This window comes from Neofelis nebulosa, chromosome 15 (assembly GCF_028018385.1).
Source record: "Neofelis nebulosa isolate mNeoNeb1 chromosome 15, mNeoNeb1.pri, whole genome shotgun sequence".
Lineage (NCBI taxonomy): Eukaryota > Metazoa > Chordata > Mammalia > Carnivora > Felidae > Neofelis > Neofelis nebulosa.
In genome coordinates, this window is record NC_080796.1 from 43,009,502 (window position 1) to 43,027,135 (window position 17,634).

The window sequence follows — 17,634 nt, forward strand, 5'->3', positions numbered from 1 at the left end:
GGCAGAGAATATGCCAATTAGAATTTTTCTATCCAAAATAAAAGTGTGTTCTTACAAATAAAAGTAGTTAGATTTTGTAACATTTTGTACATATACAACTCTGCCTTCCTTGATTTTCTAGTGATGGTGTTGGATAACCTTTTTGCATCAGACTTTTTATATGGGTGGTAATGTTGCCATTGCAATGAGACAGCTTAAGTGCATTTCAGGGACTAGTGTTTCACCATCTTTGTCGACTGGCATTTATTGAATTCAGGGACTATAAATAATGCTTTATATATAGTGAAGTATGTGGGCATGTTTTCATATAAATAATGTTGAGGCCATTTTTATATCTACAAAAAATAAGAACTCCCATAAAATAGTTTTGAAACTTAGTGTCTCAGAAGCAGTGTAAAAACAACTCTCCAGTTCTCCCATGCTTGTGGGAACCTTAAATCCTTAGGCAATGGGTGAAATGTGAAAGGTTCCCTTACTCTGCTGCTAAATGTTCCGCAGCGTCTTAAAAACATTATGGACTCCTTCATTCAGTCAGAGGCAAGGGGACCAACGTGTTTTGAGAACCAAGTATAAATGTTGTGGCATCCAGAAGGATTAGCTGCTTTTACTTGGAAGTTAGCAAATGGATGTATAATTTTTAATTATGCATAAATTTCAAACTTTCTATCAAAGTCAAATTGTGCTGATGTTAGTCAAACCTAATCTAGGCATTGATTCAAGAACCTGGTGATGGAGTTGAAAATACATGGAAACTTGTTAACAAGAAGTACAATTATCTACATCTCAGCAGATAATGCCGTGTAATATGCTGAGCTCAGGCAGCCCAGAGCCAATGAAGATCTTTTTCTTTTCCCAACCGTTAATATTTACAGTTGGAAGCAATACATGGCTGCAATCTAAGTGCTGCCCCTAAAAGGGAGTTGTTGGCTTGATACCTTGATTCCTGACCCTGTGAAGCACTGAAACAGCTACCTTCTTAATCATCGCCTGATAACATTGTGTTGGAACCGGAGGGTAGCACATGGCTGTTTTATACAAGCCGCAACCCTGGGAGATTTTCTGTATTGTTTCGTTAGTTTACTTCTTCATGGACATGCTGGGGTGTTAAAAGCATAGGACTGAGAGTTGTGAATTATGGGTCCTTTTCTTTGTTCTCCTGCTGATTTTTTCAGGGTCTGTGCAGGCACTGTTTATAGATACAGCTTACCTCCCAGACACCTACTGTGTGCTAGGCCCCTTCCTAGAGCTCACAAACAAAGTCCTCCACCTGTTGAGGCTTATTTTCACATGCAAAGTCTTCAAAGAAAAACAAAATTAAACTTTGAAAAGCAGGGGTGCATGGCTGGTTATATATACATTATACACAGTAAGAGACCTGGAAGATAAAATAACCATTATTATTCTACTCTCTGTGTGTAAATATGCCAACTAAAGGTACCACAGTGGAAATTGAGGGTAGATTGGAGGTTGCATCTGTACAGCACTCGACCTAGGATGCATCTGTGCATCCCTGAACAAGGTCTGACAGTTTGGATGCCAGGTCCGCTGCTTGCTAGCTGTGTGACTTTGGACAAATTGCTTAAATCATCTTTTGAATGAGGGAAATCATCGGGGCACCTGGGTGGCTCAGTCGGTTGAGTGTCCGGCTTCGGTTCAGGTCATGATCCCATGGTTCCTGAGTTTGAGCCCCACGTCGGGCTCTGTGCTGACAGCTCAGAGCCTGGAGCCTGCTTCAGATTCTGCATCTCCCTCTCTCTCTGCCCCTCCCCTGCTCATGCGTTGTCTCTCTCTCTCAGAAATAAACATTAAAAAATTTAAATAAGGGAAATCATCTCGGCATTGTTAGATTTCTGTGAAGATTTAAGATGAGATGCATGTAAAATGCCAGGAACATATTAAATCCTCTGATTTTAATTACTTTTCCTTCCCCCTCACCCTCCCCCCACCCCTCCATGTACCACATTCTAGATCCCAAGTATTTTATAGGTAATCCCATTGTGGAAAATGAACTAGGTATCGAGAAGATCGATTGCTCGGGTGGAACGCACAAATAATCCAAGACCTGGTTGCTATCCACGCGGTAGAATTATGTATTTATTCTAGGTTCCTGGAACTAGGAAAAGAGCCCTAAAAAATAGTAGCAAACAAATGTCAGTAAAAGATACAATGAAACCATTTGATAGAGGACCGACTTCTATGACCCACTTAAGAATAAAGACACCTTCTAACATGGAGGTGGCTTGTCTTCGGGTCTCCCACACGAGGAGGAGTGCTTGCTGAGTGGAGCTATGTTGTGACTCCTTTTCTCTTCCCCAACTTGTGGCTGCTCCTCCTCGTGTTGTTAAATCGCAGCAGATGGCTTCCTTTTACACCGGGTGCTGTCAGTGGAATGTAAATGCGTCTCCTTACAACACTGAAAATACCGAGGCTGTGTGTTTAATCTGTGCTGTGCAAGCAGAATGACCCAGAAAAGAACATGAGTACTGAGCACGTTTGGAGAATTGGCATCCGTCCTTGTAAACAGAATTGGGGAGGGTTCTTCAAGCCTAGTGACTAATCACGGTTTTCTTCCTGAGGCTCTTCACACAGTCACATCCCTGAGGACAACTAATCTAAATGGTAGATTGAATAGAAAAGTTACAGACCCAAGGGAAATATTTTTTTTTTTTTTTGTAAAGGGGGAGAGAAGTGCTATTCTGGGGTATGGGAAAAAGAAGAAAGAGATGTACTGCATCACAAGGTTGAAGAAGCTTCATTTATAGTTTGAATTCTCAGTTCTAAATCTCTTTGGGAGTTTAGCAAACAAAATTTCCCTTTGATTCAGATTATTTGAGTTAATAAGAGGAATATTCTTTTAGCAATTACTTCAAAACCCAGGGAAAAAAATGTATGTAATTCCAGTGTCCATATGTCACAGAATATGAGAAAAGTGCAGTAATCTGCAAAGATTATCCTGGAAAAAAAAACCTTTACAGTTTTAGAATATTAATAGCAAATTATGGAAGTAAAATATAATCAAACGCTTTAACTGGGTTATGGTTATGTCATTTCTTCTTAAAGAGGCCTATGAACTGGGTAGGACACAGAAAATCTGATCTTTTTTTACTAAAATACTAAAAAAAATCACTAAAAATCAGTCAGTGGCAAAAGGAGAAGAATCTTCATGTGATTTGTCGTTTGAACCTTTTGTAGGAAAGGAACAGAATACTTCTAAGTCCTGTCTTTTCTCGGCAAGGATCTCCTAAACTATTATTTCAAAAGATAATGCAGACATTATTAATATTATAATTATGTATATACTTAGAGATCCAAAGACATAATATAACCATCTCAGCTACATTGTCTGATCTAATTTTATAATAAGCTGTTAAATTCTGTGCTAAATTTACACCTGGAGATAGGGTAATTTTAGTTTGGCGATATTTTTAAACTAATAGGAAAATGGCGTTAGACCTTATTTCTGTCCCTCCAAAAAAGATTGCTTTATATTCCTCATACTAATGTAAACATATCCTTTTCCCCAGTTGTGTTCTTGGACATTTAGGTGAACTGTTAACAAAGTGAAACATAAGGTTTTTCTGTGTGTGTGTGTGTGTGTGTGTGTGTGTGTGTGTGTGTTTTAATCTTGCCAATTTAAAAACCTATAGACTTTTACCAAATGGCTTATTTGGAATTTGAAAGCCTGACTCCTGAAAGGATTCTTTATTTCTGAAACTAAATAACTGTTTTAACATACATCTTCACACTGTGAAGATTCCTATCTTTGCTGGTTGTAAGATACCTTGGTGTTTTAAGTTGCCACCAGCTCATAAATTTTAGTAATGTTCACTTGGGATCTGACCAATCTCGGTTTTGCAGGATCTGTCTCTATTTAGACATACCAAGTCTCAAACTATTTTGGACAGAGAAGGCCGTGCAGTGAAAGGACTCCCATTAAAGCATGCTCTGTGTTTTTCATCTTACACAAGACAGACTTTGAAACTGAAAGTCCAATAATTTGATGTAAACAGACAATGACAATCGAAATTGCTACTTCTGAGATTATTTAAGAGAAGGTGCAGGGTGTAGACATCCATCAATGAAACACTGGAAGAAAGGGTTTTTATTTCTGCGTTTGCTTTTTAAAATAAGAATAGAGTAAATGGCACAATAGATTATATAAACAAGGACCTCAATGACAAGCTGTCCAAGTTAAAGTAATATATTTTCCATGGGTGACTTCAAGCCACACTTTATCACCTACACGAGGGGAAGCCAATTTTAGTTTGGTCAATAAAATACAACCTCCAGAGTCGGGCCTGGGACACAGCTGACAGTGTGGCAGAGCCTGGTGATTTGGCATCCACTTCTGCCGGGACACAGCAGGAGCTGGCCCGGCTGCCCATCTGGGGGATGTCGGACATTTCGGTTCTATTTGACTAACAAACACTCGTGCAGGTATGTCAGGAGGGATGGTGCAGCCGGGCCTTCCTGCTCTGCTAATTCGGTGCAGGTCCGAGGTGTAAGTGGAACTAGGTATTCCAAAGCTGGATTTACTGCAGTCTCACAACTGTTGAAAATTAAACTACATGTGCTGCCAGTTAGGGGTGACTGGGGCATCTCATTATCGGAGGCGATTTTTTTTTCCTGAGGCTGGAATCTTTGCTGAATTACTGAGGGACTTACTTGAATGTAGACTTGGGCCAAATAATTTTCTGATAAGTTGGCCATAAATCCTCAGTAGAATAAGCTTGGTGTTCTCAGCATATCTGTTGGCTTTTTGATCATTTTTATGGCTTTCCTTTTGCTGGTCAAATTATCCTTATATGCTCCTACAGCTCCTATGACATGGATTAAGTCAACACAAACCAATAGGCCTTCATTACTTTGGCAACTGGTTTTGATTTGGGGACTATAAATACGATGACACGGACTCGATTACCTTTGCCAACAGGGGATGTGATAAGCCAGAAGGATGTCAGGGATTCGGCACTCTTTTTCCTGCATGATGTGAATGTGAGTGAATTAATAGCAGCTTTCTGACCAACTGAAGACAGTTGGAAAGAAGGAAGAACTCTGATAGAGAGAAGAGCCAAAATACAGCTTTTAGGTCAGGAATGAGGATGCCAGGGGATCGTGGGGAGGTCCATGAACACCCACCGTGTGCCTGGCACTGTGCGAGGTACTGGAAGCAGGGCTAGGGCCAGATGTATGAGGAAACTAACATTTGATGTAATCCATGAATATCTTAGTGTCTAGTAGGGGAGATAAGACCATCACTGGGAGCAAGATTTACTGGGTAATAAGTGCATAGAGAAGAGAGAGATCAACAAGATCTGGAACAGGAGAGGAAGGGACAGTGGAAGAAGCAAGATCTACAAATTTGGGGTTTGGAGGAATGACTTTAAAATATTCTTGTTCCAAGAGGGTTTTTTTTTGGGGGGGGGCGGGTAGGAGAAATTGAAACCTAAAGAAAATCAGAAAAAAAATAGTATAATGAGCATATGTATACCCTTCACCCAGCTTCACCAGTTTTTTTTTTTTTTTTTAACATTTGGCTATCTTTGTTTACCTCTCTGTGTATACACACACATTTTTTTTTTTTGTCTATTTAGAAAGTAGGTTGCAGACTTTAGAAAGATAGGTTGTAATACACTATCACTAAATATTTCGGCAACTATCTCCAAAGAAAAAGACTTCCTTCTACAACCACAATCCTGGTATCACATCCAAGAAAGTTATCATCCCATGTTCAGGTTTCTCCAATTGTCTCAATAAAGTCTTCTATAGACTTTTTTTTTTTTTAATTCAGGACGCAAACAATTGCCTTTAGTTCCTAGTTGTCATGTCTTTTTAGTATCTTTGAGCCTCAAAAGTCCATCTGCCATTTAACTCATTTGCTATTCTCTTGCTTTTGAAATGACGTATAAAATCAATTAGCATATTTATCGATCACCTTCTAAAAACTATGCACGATCTGCTCTGTCTCTCTCTGTCTCTCAATAATAAATAAATGTTAAAAAATTAAAAATAAATAAATAAAAACTGCACGATGGCAGAGATGGGGTATAAAGAAACTGAAATATTTTTCTGCCTTACAAACCCCAGGTTGGTAAAGGTCTCTTGGCATAAAAATAGAGAATTAGACATTTGAAGCTGATAGTTTTTAAAAATATGTATGTATTTTTGGGAGAGCGCAAGTGGGGGAGGGGCAGAGAGAGGGGGACAGAGGATCGGAAGTGGGCTTTGCACTGACAGGCAGACAGCAGCGAGCCTGATTGTGGGTTTCGAACTCACCAACCATGAGATCATGCCTTGAGCCGAAGTTGGTCACTTAACCAACTGAGCCACCCAGGTGCCCCGAAGCTGATACATTTTTAATAAGGGGGTACAAGTCATATGTGCTAGGGAAGAACCAGCAGAGAAAATACATGACGCTGCTAATGTGATTCTGGCTCCTAACTCCACAGAGGGAGAGGAAATACAGTTTCGTGGAATGGTGTGTAGGGGGGTTCCATGCCCAGGTTGGGTAAAGACTTTCCTGACAAATGAGCTGCTACTCCTCATTCTATTTTGCTCCCATGTGTGGCTCTGCATAAGCACTTAGCCCTCCCTAAATCTCCCCAGGGAAGCAGGAAATGTCCTAGCTCCCCAGCCATGCTTCTTGTTCTCCCTACCACTGGATCATGGCGTTTCCTTCTGCCTTAAACACTTTCTTTACCTTATTCTCCCGTTGACTTCCTTTGAGAAACTTGAGGGACATCGTGGAGTCTACTTCCTTCCCCGTTTTCTTTTCCCTGTACTCACCTGTAACATAACACCTCTCTTACGGAACTGTGGTTGCTTATATAGCTACCCCAAGCCCCAGGCACTACCACTAAATAGTGGGTTTTTAAAGACAATAACTATGCCTTTGAATCCCTTATGTCCAGGACCTAAGGTCCTGAAACTTTGAAAGCATTCAGTAAAACTTATTTGAGTGAGTGAATGAATGCATGAAAAGATGAGGGAATGAATTTCACTACCAGTAAACTTTCTGGGCTGTTATATAGAACTCTTCCTATGACTGACTGAAAAGAATTTAATAATGCGTTGAACAGAGCAATAAGCATTACAAGTGTGGGAGTCAGTAACAATTGATCAGCCCCTTTGTGCAAAGCATTGTACTTTGTATTATTGAAAAGTTGCAGAGGAAATAGATACTCATTCCTTACAGTCCTAAGGGGAGGTGTGGAATGTGGCCTAACCCACCACGAGCGATAGCACATTCAAGTGCATGCTACATGCCGTGTGGGCCCAGGTACAGCTCTCCTCACATGCATGGTGAGCCTGGGTGTTGCTATGTAAGAGACTCTGGGAGTAGAGACACATGGGCTTCCTCGGGAGGCTTTGCAACTCGCAGAGAAAGTTCCAGTGGTGTTCTAAAAAGAGAAGTAGGGGGCACCGGGGTGGCTCAGTCAGTTGAGCATCCGACTCTTGATTGTGGCTCAGGTCATGATCTCACTGTGTGGTTCTTGAGACCGAGCCCAGCCTCGGGCTCCTCGCTGACAGCATGGAGCCCGTTTGGAATTCTCCCCCTCTCTCTGCCCCTCCCCCGCTCGTGCACCTGCTCGCTCTCTCACTCTCTCTTTCTCAAAATAAGTAAGTAAACTTTGAAAATAAGTGAATAAAATAAAAAGAGGAGAAGTGGGATTGGATAGATGGCACGTCTCAACATGAAGATGTGGCATTGGCAGGAGCAGATGATTCCTAGTTGCGAAGGGGTAGAGAGCGTTGCTGGGCAGAATGCAGGGTGCTAGTTAGGCTGTAACTGATGATGTCCTTCACGAGGAGACAGGGGAAGTTAATAAAGGACTTTGACTTAAAACTTAGCCACTTAGGTTTGACACTGGCTAGGTTTGCTGCAGTAAACTTCCATCGGTTTCCAAGGCAGCTAAGCAAGGTGATTGATTGATTGATTGATTGATTATTTATTGTTTATAGGGCTGGCTGGATGATGTAGATTGTAGGTGGGGGGGGGGGAACGCCATGGCTAGAGGACAGTTTAATTGCCCAGGTAAAAGAAAATTAGGGTATTAACCAAGCTGTGACTGGGGATGCAGAAAAGAGAAATAGAGCAGTAGGAGACTTGGTTCTGAGCAGGTCTGGGTGTGGACTGACGCAGCACTCAAGTGCATCGGGACTGAAAAACTGTAAATGTTAGCAGCTCATGACACTGTGTGATTTACATGCTGAGTCCGTAGTTAACAGCCACTGCTTTCTGGAATGAAGAAAGAGAAGAAAAAGGGAAGGCGAATGTGACTGTCCACTCAGTTTGACTGAGACCAAAAATAGGCCAGGATAAAGTCCAGTGGTTCACGTGACAGAGACAAAAAGAACGTTTCATGTGTCCAAAAGGATAACTGGCTGCTGGTTGGATTTTTATTTTAAATCCTCTGTAACGGCCCCTGCTTGTGCCCCCGGATGATAATTTCATCCTGGCTCTAAGAGGCAGGAAAAGGTAAAAACAGATTATTTGTGGCTAATTTCACAAAAAGGAATGGTGTCCAATATCTGGCTTCATGCCCACCTGGCTCCTGGGTTCTGTCGTTCCTTATCTGCCCCACCAGTGTTGGCCAGTAGCACCCCAGGAATGGTACCTACCTTCTAGCGGGAGTGTGAGAGCGGGCCCCTTCAGTTCCTCAGTCAGACACATGCTAAGGTTTGCATTTGGTAAGAACCCCAAGAGGGAGAAGTTCTGTGCAGACGAAATCTCCAGCTCACTGCGTGCAGCTGGACAAGCTCTTCAGCTTTTAACTCCCTTCTGTCAAATGGCACTCATTGCAGTGTCTCTGTGGGACACACTCTGTTCCAGGCACTAGGGAGACAGATGGGAGCAAAGAAGACAAGCACGGGCACCTTGATGGAGCTTCCACTCTAGTGAGGGAGACACACATGAACTACCTAGATGTCACAAGGCATTATGTGATGGAGAGAAATAAAGCCGATTGCAAATAGAGGGTGATGGGGAAGGCCTCCCTGAGAAAGTGACGGGAAATGATCATCTCCCCCCACCCACACACACACAAGTCGGGCTGTTAAGAGAATTAAAATGGTTTCTGTGTGCACATCTGGGAAACCCCTGACCCAGGGCCGGCAGAAATGGTAGCTGTTATCTGTAAACAATAAACTTACAAAAAAACACAATAAAACCTTGACTTTGGGCTGTTGGGATTTAGTTCTTGTATGAGACAGAGAGAGAGAGAGAGAGAGAGAGAGAGAGAGAAGTGTTATTCTTAAAGCCTGTGTTCCTAGAAAAACAATTCTATTACTTATACCACCCGCCTAAGGAGAGAAAAATATGAAAGCAATGTCTCCAAACTTACAACTGCCTCTCTGCCCCTGCCTAAAATCTGACGTCTTAAGCAAGAAAGAGGTTTGAGACATCGGAGCAAGAATTACAGACCCCGTGCCTCAACCAGCAAGGCCAGAGTTTCATCCCCCTGTGTATTTCTCACTAGCATGGTGTTTGTACAGAGTACGTGCTTGATAATTATTTGTTGAATGCAGGAACAAATGTGTCCTTGTGTGATCAATGTCACAGCGCATTTCACAGCTCAGAAAAATTGAGCTCTTTCTCCAAAGGTCCACAGGAGGACCCGTGCCGTGCTTGGGCTAAGGCATAAAAGACGTTGATGGTTTCAGGTAGAGCTAGAACATCGAACGTGCAGCCTTATGCTGGGTCCAGTTCCGGCTTCTCATTTATCTCCCATGTATCCACACCGAATTTCCACAGTAGCTACTCCAGACTTTTCAATGGACTGGGTATGGAAATCACTTGGGAAGGTTCCCAGGATAGCACCTTCCAGTGCTGTGGTTGGCTGAACTCTCCTCTCAGCCTGGTTTTTCCATCCCCAGACTCTGGTGACACCTCCGATCAGTATGGTCCAAAAGGAGTGTGATTACTTGCTGAGAATTAATGAGAAAGACCTTATACAGGATTCCTTTCTCTAGTGAGGGGCTTCACACGCCAAGGGCAATCTTCCACAGTCCTTGAAGGGAGCTGGGGCTCACCATTGTTCTGTCCCCAGCAATCCCAGGGAGAACATGAGTGTTTCTGGGAGCAGCAGAGCAGAGGAGACAGGGCAATGCCAAGGGGGAAAAATGCTACTCGGCTTGCAGTTTGGACACTCTGCCCCTCCTCGGTGCCCTGCCACCTGCCTGCTTGCCACTTTGAGGGAAAGGCCAGTCACTCTGTGATGTCTACACTTTCTTCAATCACTAAGCCTTTTATTCAGGGAAAGGAGCGTCTGACTGAATCACCCCCTCATTGTTCCAGGACACTTTCTAAGTCCTCTCTTGGCTTTTCCAGGACCCTGTTTCCCCCCTTACAACTGTAAAGTGGACAGTGCGTGTATTTATGGTTGAAAATTGGCTGCTGTAGCGAGTTTAATTTTAAAAACAGAGTTCTGGCATATATTCAATATTACTATGGAAATGACTGTTTCTAGCATTTCCCTGATAAGTGATAAAGTTCAAGGACTCAAGTCTGTGTGGGAGGTTTCTCACATCCACCAAATTGAAGACCTACTTGTTGCAATAATATTTAATAGGAACTGCTCTCCTCAGTCTTACATATGGAATGTTCTTCTTTCTCTCTCTCTCTCTCTCTCTCTCTCTCTCTCTCTCTCTTTTGTGTGTGTGTGAATTTGTGGGATGAGAGTTAAAGACATGTCTTCACTTTGCTTTGGCTATATAGATAGGAGATAACTATTATAACTGGCTTTAAAAAAAAACACATCTTTAAAGTAATTTTTACATTAATCACAGATTCTCATAATACTACATAATGGTCTTACTTGGCTACTCATGTAACACACACCACAAACCAGTTTCAAAAACTCACATATTGAAGCTGGAATGTAACCCATGATCCAACAGGCACGTTCAAACATTTTAATTTCCCATCTTAAATTGTCTCCATGTATGTTTACATAATCTATATAATCGAGTTCCAGGAAGGATTTGAAGCAGTTCGCACCCCTATAGTGTTTTCCAGGAGCCAGTTTTAAGCCGCAAGCATCACCACTGTTTAACCACAACCTACTTTTGCTGATTTTTATGGAACCCAGGACTGCGAGAAAGAAGTTCGAACAGGTGGTAACTGTCACATCGGTCCTTGACTGTCCTCACTTGAAGTCAAAGCTTTAATGTTTTCGCTTGGAAATGTGAGGTTGAGTTTCTCTGGGAAATTCTAGAATGCTTCATCTTTTTCCCAGGCTCCTTCCAATGTGTGTATTGTTCTCACATTCTTCCAAATGCTCTCACCAGCCCTAAATATTGTGACAGGCAGATCCTGAGGCTGAGGACAGAAATGGTCTCATTTCTTACTCTTTCCAGGCAGGCCAGCTCATTTTGTGTTTTCAAAATTAGGTGAGCTGTTCAGCAGTCAATCAGTGAGGGCCCAGTGGATCCCGATGGGCCAGATCGCACAGCCTTCTGCCGGCTCCCCATCAGCACCCCGGAGCTCGGCCTGGGTGCTGACATTTCACAACGGTTTGTGGACGGGAGGAGTCCTAAAACCCGAGCAGGACCAGGAAAACCAGCCTGGGAAGGGTCACTCTGGGTAATAATAAATAAGATTCCCCACAAAGAATGAGTTCTCCTTCTGTGTCCACGCCCTGTGAGCCGCCCTCTGCGTGCCTGAATGCTACAGTACAAAACAATTTGGAGACCTGGTAATTCCTGTCCCCACTCTACAGGTGGGGACACTTAGCATATAGATGTATGCCACACCAGTGGCCACACTGCATTTAAACCCATTTTGGTTTGTTAGCAAGTTCCTGTTGTGTCTGGTCTTACTTCAGAAGAAACACAGTATTAAATTCCTTTTCAAGAATTAAAAAAAACACACACACAAAAGCCAAAAACGTATGGTTCCAGCATATTCCAGCATACTCTCCAGTGGGAAGAATCAAAATAAAGTTTGGCAGTTTCACCTTAGAATTCCAGAGTGTCACCTTGCCTTGGGTCATATGTAGGCCACAACCAGTCAGTGTTTCAGAATGAATCCTCTTTGGGGGAAGAAAAAGAAAAAAAAAAAAAAAAGAACACTTCTTTATTTTATTCTGCAAATACAGAATATAAAGTAATTCCAGTTTAAATTATCACATATAAAATATACATTTAAAAAGGATATTAATATGATCACTGAATACAGATTGCATCATGTCATTAACCAAAGAACCTTCCATGAAATGTGTAATTAATTAGGGGTAGGTCTTTTCAGAACAAGGTTTTTCACAGGTGCAGTGTGAGAGCACGGCCCATCGGGGCAGGTCTGGCCTGACATCCGTGCTGCTTTTCAGGACAGTCCGGCACCTGGAGGTCCCCGTCAGCTCGTGTGTCAGTCACAGCAGCCTCAGTTATCAAAAGATCCATTGCAGGGCTGTATATTTTAAGCACAGTTGAAGAATAGCTGGGCAAAAAAGGGCCTTTCAACCATGGGAATTCAAAAGCAAAGGGCCCTCAAGAGGCAATTTCAAAACCCTACTCATTCAGCTTTATTCCAAAGCTTAATGACATGCTCTATTTGATATAGTTAGGCGAACTGTTTCATCAAAACCTTTATCCGGAGCTTGGAATTGCAATATTAGGTTTGTAGGTTGGCTCCCTTGGCCATACTGCAAGGTACTGCGGAGTGCTGGTTTACCTTTGACAAGTACATGGAACCGGCGAGGTTGATAAATGACATAGGAAAGGCCACTCTTATTTTTATGTGTTGAGAACTTACCATAGGCCATGCTTTGTGTCTTTTGCATTCAGTTTCTTTCCTTATTCCCACCCTTTGACATATAATCTCCAATTTTATAGGTGGTGCAGATGAGTCTCTGAGAGGTGAAGTGACTGGCGAGTGTTCACACACACTGAGCCTTAAGCAAGGGACATGCCTTTCTAAGCTGGAGCCTTAACCATGCGTCCCATAGCAGGTGGTGACAGGCATCTCAAGCCTTGAATTTGTGCTTGCGTTCTTACATTTCTGAGAACAGTGAAGCCACTGTGGACAAGGGTCTTTGCTTCCTTGTGGGTCACAAGGTATGTGAGGTAGATCAGCCCTCTGGTTCAGCCAGAACTGTGGTTCTCACAAGGCCTCAGGCTACGCCCCATAATTCCCTCCCCCTCTTTCCCCGCAAGGCAGCAGATGAGAGGATCTCGGTTGCTTTCGCTTCCCCAGTGTAATCAGACTTGGGGTGAATGAGAAGGGCCCAGAAAAGTTCATACAAGAGAAGCAAACCAAAAGCCTTGTCTCTTCTCTGCTTGGGTGTAGACACTCCCAACTCACTTGTGCAGGAGCGCAGTCATTTCCTCCTGAAGATGACACAATTTACCAGACAGATTAAGATTAAGCCAACATCTAGGAACAAGAGTGGACATTATCTCAAGTTCCCTACATAATACCAAGGGTTTTTGCTGGTTGGGTTCTGTCTTTCTCAGACTTTTGACCTTTCAAGGCCAAGTCTATGGCTCTAGTCATGTTTCCCAGCACATGGTTATCTTTGCAGACACAAGCTGTAAGGACTCACAAAAAGATGGCCACACAGTATGGCAGGAGAACTTGCCCTGTAGTGGAGGTAAACTATTTTGCTCAAAAACTAGGCTTCTGGGGGTGCTTGGGTGGCTCCGTCAGTTAAGCATCACATCGGCTCAGGTCGTGATCTCCCAGTTTGTGGGTTCTATGCCCCATGCGGGCTCTGTGCTGACAACTCAGAGCCTGGAGCCTGGAGCCTGCTTCGGATTCTGTGTCTCTGTCTCTCTCTGCCCCTCCCCCGCTCACACTCTGTCTCTCAAAAATAAATAAATGTTAAAAAAAATTTAAAAACAACCATAACAAAACTAGACGTCTGTGGTTTTGAATTCTCTATAGACTTTACTCCTAAGCTCTTATAACCCAGAGTTTTTTCTGGAGCAATGTGAAAAGTGGAAAAAGGAGAGGGATTATTTGTATCTGTTAGCACCACATGCCTGAATGTTTGCCAGGCACCAAAACTAGCTTTTTCAAACTGAACTCATAGTCTTCCTGCACAAAACTGTTCTCTCCTCCTGTGTACCCTGTCACAGTTGAGGATCTCCCATCCACGCAACCATCTAATGTGGAATCCTCAGCCATCCTTATCACTCCTCTGCTGCTGCCCAGCCTTGCACAATCTAAGAGGGAGCCACTCTACCTCGAAAGTCTCCCTCAACCATTCTTCTCCTTCAATTCTCATTCTGTTGGTAAATTTAGACCTAGGTCATGGCTTGTCATGACTTATAAGATACACTCCTATTTTGTCTATCTCCATCTTCTCCCCCACCGTCACCATGACCATCCATCACCCTGTAACCAGAACCAGATTAATAAAACACGGATCGGATCACATCATTCTACTGCTTAAACTCCTTCGGTGCCCCCCCACCCCCCACTGACAAGAAACTTAAGTTTCTTGTAAGATTAACCTACTTTATAGTTCTATCTCTTACCAACTTTAAAATCTTTTCCCAATTCAAACACACATTCTTGGACAATATCTTTGGTCACATGGGATTTCTTACCCTTGCCCCAAACTCTAAGGACTTTTATGTCCCTTTACCCTTCTTATTTCAAATTGTTTTGTCCAAGCAGAATTTCCTGCTTCAAATATTTGAATGCCTTCTCACCTTTCAAAGCATAATCACATGCTTCATTCCAATATTCCTCCTACTACACCCCAATAGAGTTCATTTATGACACTATCATAATCTGTATTTATATTGTATTATGAGCATTTGTTGAGCATTTGTGCATATGTGTGTGTGTGTGTGTGTGTGTGTGTGTCCCCTTGCCTTCTCCCATCACCAGAACCTGAGCTCCAGATCCCAAACTTCGAATTCTCTTTGTATTTTTATTTCCTAGCTCAATAAAAGGTTCACAGTAGATGGTCCATAAATATTGTTGAATGAACAAACGAGCTAGTGAACCCCATTTGAGCAGGAACGACATTCAGTACAGCTAAGACAACACTGTGAAGATGTACAATATTATATTAGTTGTATGATAGTTGAAACTCAGGCACAGTGAACCAAAAAAGGCTAAGAAGACTGAAGATATTTAAAATTCCCTAGGAGGTTCAAATAAACAAAGGCTCCATATATAACAGTAGCTTGGTCTGGTAACGGGGTGGGGGGTGGGGGGCGGTGGGTCACAGAGAAAGCTAAATGAAAAGCTAAACTTGTGTAACGCTGCTTTTACTGACAGGCATATTTCTTTGAAAATCAGTTAAAAAATTCATCTAGTGACTGCTTCCTACCCGTCATATTGCTCTGCAACTAAATCACAGCCTCGGGTTACCGACTGCTAAAAAGTGTTTGGCAAACACAGTGGAATGAACATTAAACACACCCCTGTGTACAAGTAACACCCCCGAGAGCCCTGGACCCAGCTCCTCCTGACAGGGCTCTACGCGCAGTTTTCTGTTTCTAGGTGTTTGGTTCCACATCGAGCTCATGTGTTTTTACAACCATTCAATTGTCACATCGAATCCAAATCAAAGTGACGACTGGTAACTGCCTGCAAGACTAGCACGTTGCAGTTCCTCCTCTGTCTCGGGGTCTTTCCCATGAGACCCAACTGATTTAATTTGCTTCTTTTCCCCAAAAAGGCTGTGAAACAACTATTCCTTCGATCCAAAACCAGAGCTTCTGGCAAGGGAGGGAAGATACTATGAATGTTTGTATAGCTATAGAATGACTACAAATATACGTGTGGGTATCTTTTGCCTTTGATGTCCTACGAATGATCTCAGTCACAGACATTAAGAAGCAGAATAGGGGCGCCTGGGTGGCGCAGTCGGTTAAGCGTCCGACTTCAGCCAGGTCACGATCTCACGGTCCGTGAGTTCCAGCCCCGCGTCAGGCTCTGGGCTGATGGCTCGGAGCCTGGAGCCTGTTTCCGATTCTGTGTCTCCCTCTCTCTCTGCCCCTCCCCCGTTCATGCTCTGTCTCTCTCTGTCCCAAAAATAAAAAACAACAACAAAAAAAAAAACGTTGAAAAAAAAATTTAAAAAAAAAAAAAAGCAGAATAAATAGAGGAGGTATTTCATGCCACACTTTCTGACTCTAGACCTTAGGTGTTACATATATAGTCATTTTCACAGGACCTGGGAATAAGAAAATCTGACTTCCCTTTAGTACCTTGGTCTTTTTACAGAACTGAGTGGCACCAGCATTCTGGTTGGTTTTCATTCCAGGGTGGTTCCATCACTCTGAACACTTACCTCTTCTCTATCATTCACATCACAATTATTTCAATCCTTCCAGTTGGCAGATGACCTGGTCTCGGACATTTTCACCGCCGTCGGCTCAGTGATGTCAGCCTTGTTGTTGATCCTCTTTCTGGCGGTGGTTGCTTCCGTTATTGCCTCCAACAAAAGGGCAACTCAGGGAACCTACAGCCCCAGCCGTCAGGAAAAGGAAGGCTCTCGAGTGGAAATGTGGAGCATGATGCCACCCCCTGCAGTGGAGAGGCTGATTTAGGAGCATCTGTCTCCTCGAGAAAGAGATCTACACACTCGTGAACGTGATGACTGTATCTGAGCGTCTTTCCGACATACCTGAACATATCAATTTACAACTGGGGTCTCATTGAAACAGTGGGGAAGATTCCTCTGGCCTCCTTAAAGCCTTTCATGGTGGCTCAACCTGACCTCATTGTTTTATTATATTAGCCAGTGACAGAGCAATGTTTTCGTGCCAGTGATCTCAGTCTCATAATTAGCAAAAGTATCTTCCAGAGCAGTGTCTTCTGGGAAAAAGCTCCAGTCACTTAGTGTCTGGATAGTTAAGTGCCTATCACTTAAACTTTTTACCCCTTACATCCTGGGGACACCTTCCTTAGTTTGCTCATTAGCTGGAAACCGCATTTTTTTTAACACGAAAACTACAAAATACATTTCTCAATCTTCCTATCCTATGGTGAAAGATTTTAGTTGTATGTATACCTACGATGAGATGTATACTTTTCCCCTTTAATCATGGGTTCAAGAAAGCCATGGGAATAACCTATGTTTAAAAAGTGACCCAACATCAGCTAATAAAAATGGAAATGTGGCTAATCTCCTTTCTGAGTTGTTTGTTTGTTTGTTTTTTGGGTTGTTTTTTTTTTTTTTTTTTGCATTTTGTGATATACATGTGACACAAAGTAGCCTCAAGGTGCATTTGAAGAATCCTCTTGTGAATTAGATCTTTTAACTAGATCATATCAAGCATTACTTTTGAAGTCATGGCTCTCTATAAGGGATAGCTGAAGGTCAACACACTTCCCTAGACAGAAAACAAGAGGAAAACACGAATTCTCAAACCTAAAAGATCAAGCTTTTTCCTTCCAACTGTCCTTTGATAAGTCAGAGTCAGCGTCAAAGAGTGACATTGTCTACAGGTAAGAAAGAACCCGAAAGTGAGGTGTATGCACTTTAAGGGGTACGTGTATAAGACTATCTGTGGGGTATGGAGGGAAAATACTAGGCCTTTTATTTCTCTATATATTTTTCCCCGACGATTTGGTTAGAATTTTATGTATGTTTTGAAATTAAAACATTAAAGTAGCATATAGATAACAGTTTGTATGTAGTAAAATAGCATATAAATAAAAGTTATAGTAAA

At 42.5% G+C, this 17,634-nt stretch overlaps 1 protein-coding gene across 4 annotated transcripts in view; it reads left to right on the forward strand.

Annotated features, from left to right (window-relative positions):
• CRB1 (crumbs cell polarity complex component 1) overlaps nucleotides 1–17,091 on the forward strand; it is a 208,654-nt gene extending 191,563 nt beyond the window's left edge. For 3 of the 4 annotated variants that reach the window (XM_058700132.1, XM_058700133.1, XM_058700135.1), the window contains one exon: nucleotides 16,294–17,091. In XM_058700132.1, coding sequence (XP_058556115.1) covers nucleotides 16,294–16,509 — 216 coding nt within the window. In that variant the 3' untranslated portion in view covers nucleotides 16,510–17,091. The remainder of the gene's footprint in view (nucleotides 1–16,293) is intronic. The other variant, XM_058700134.1, reaches the window with a different exon arrangement.
• Nucleotides 17,092–17,634: the final 543 nt, after the last annotated feature.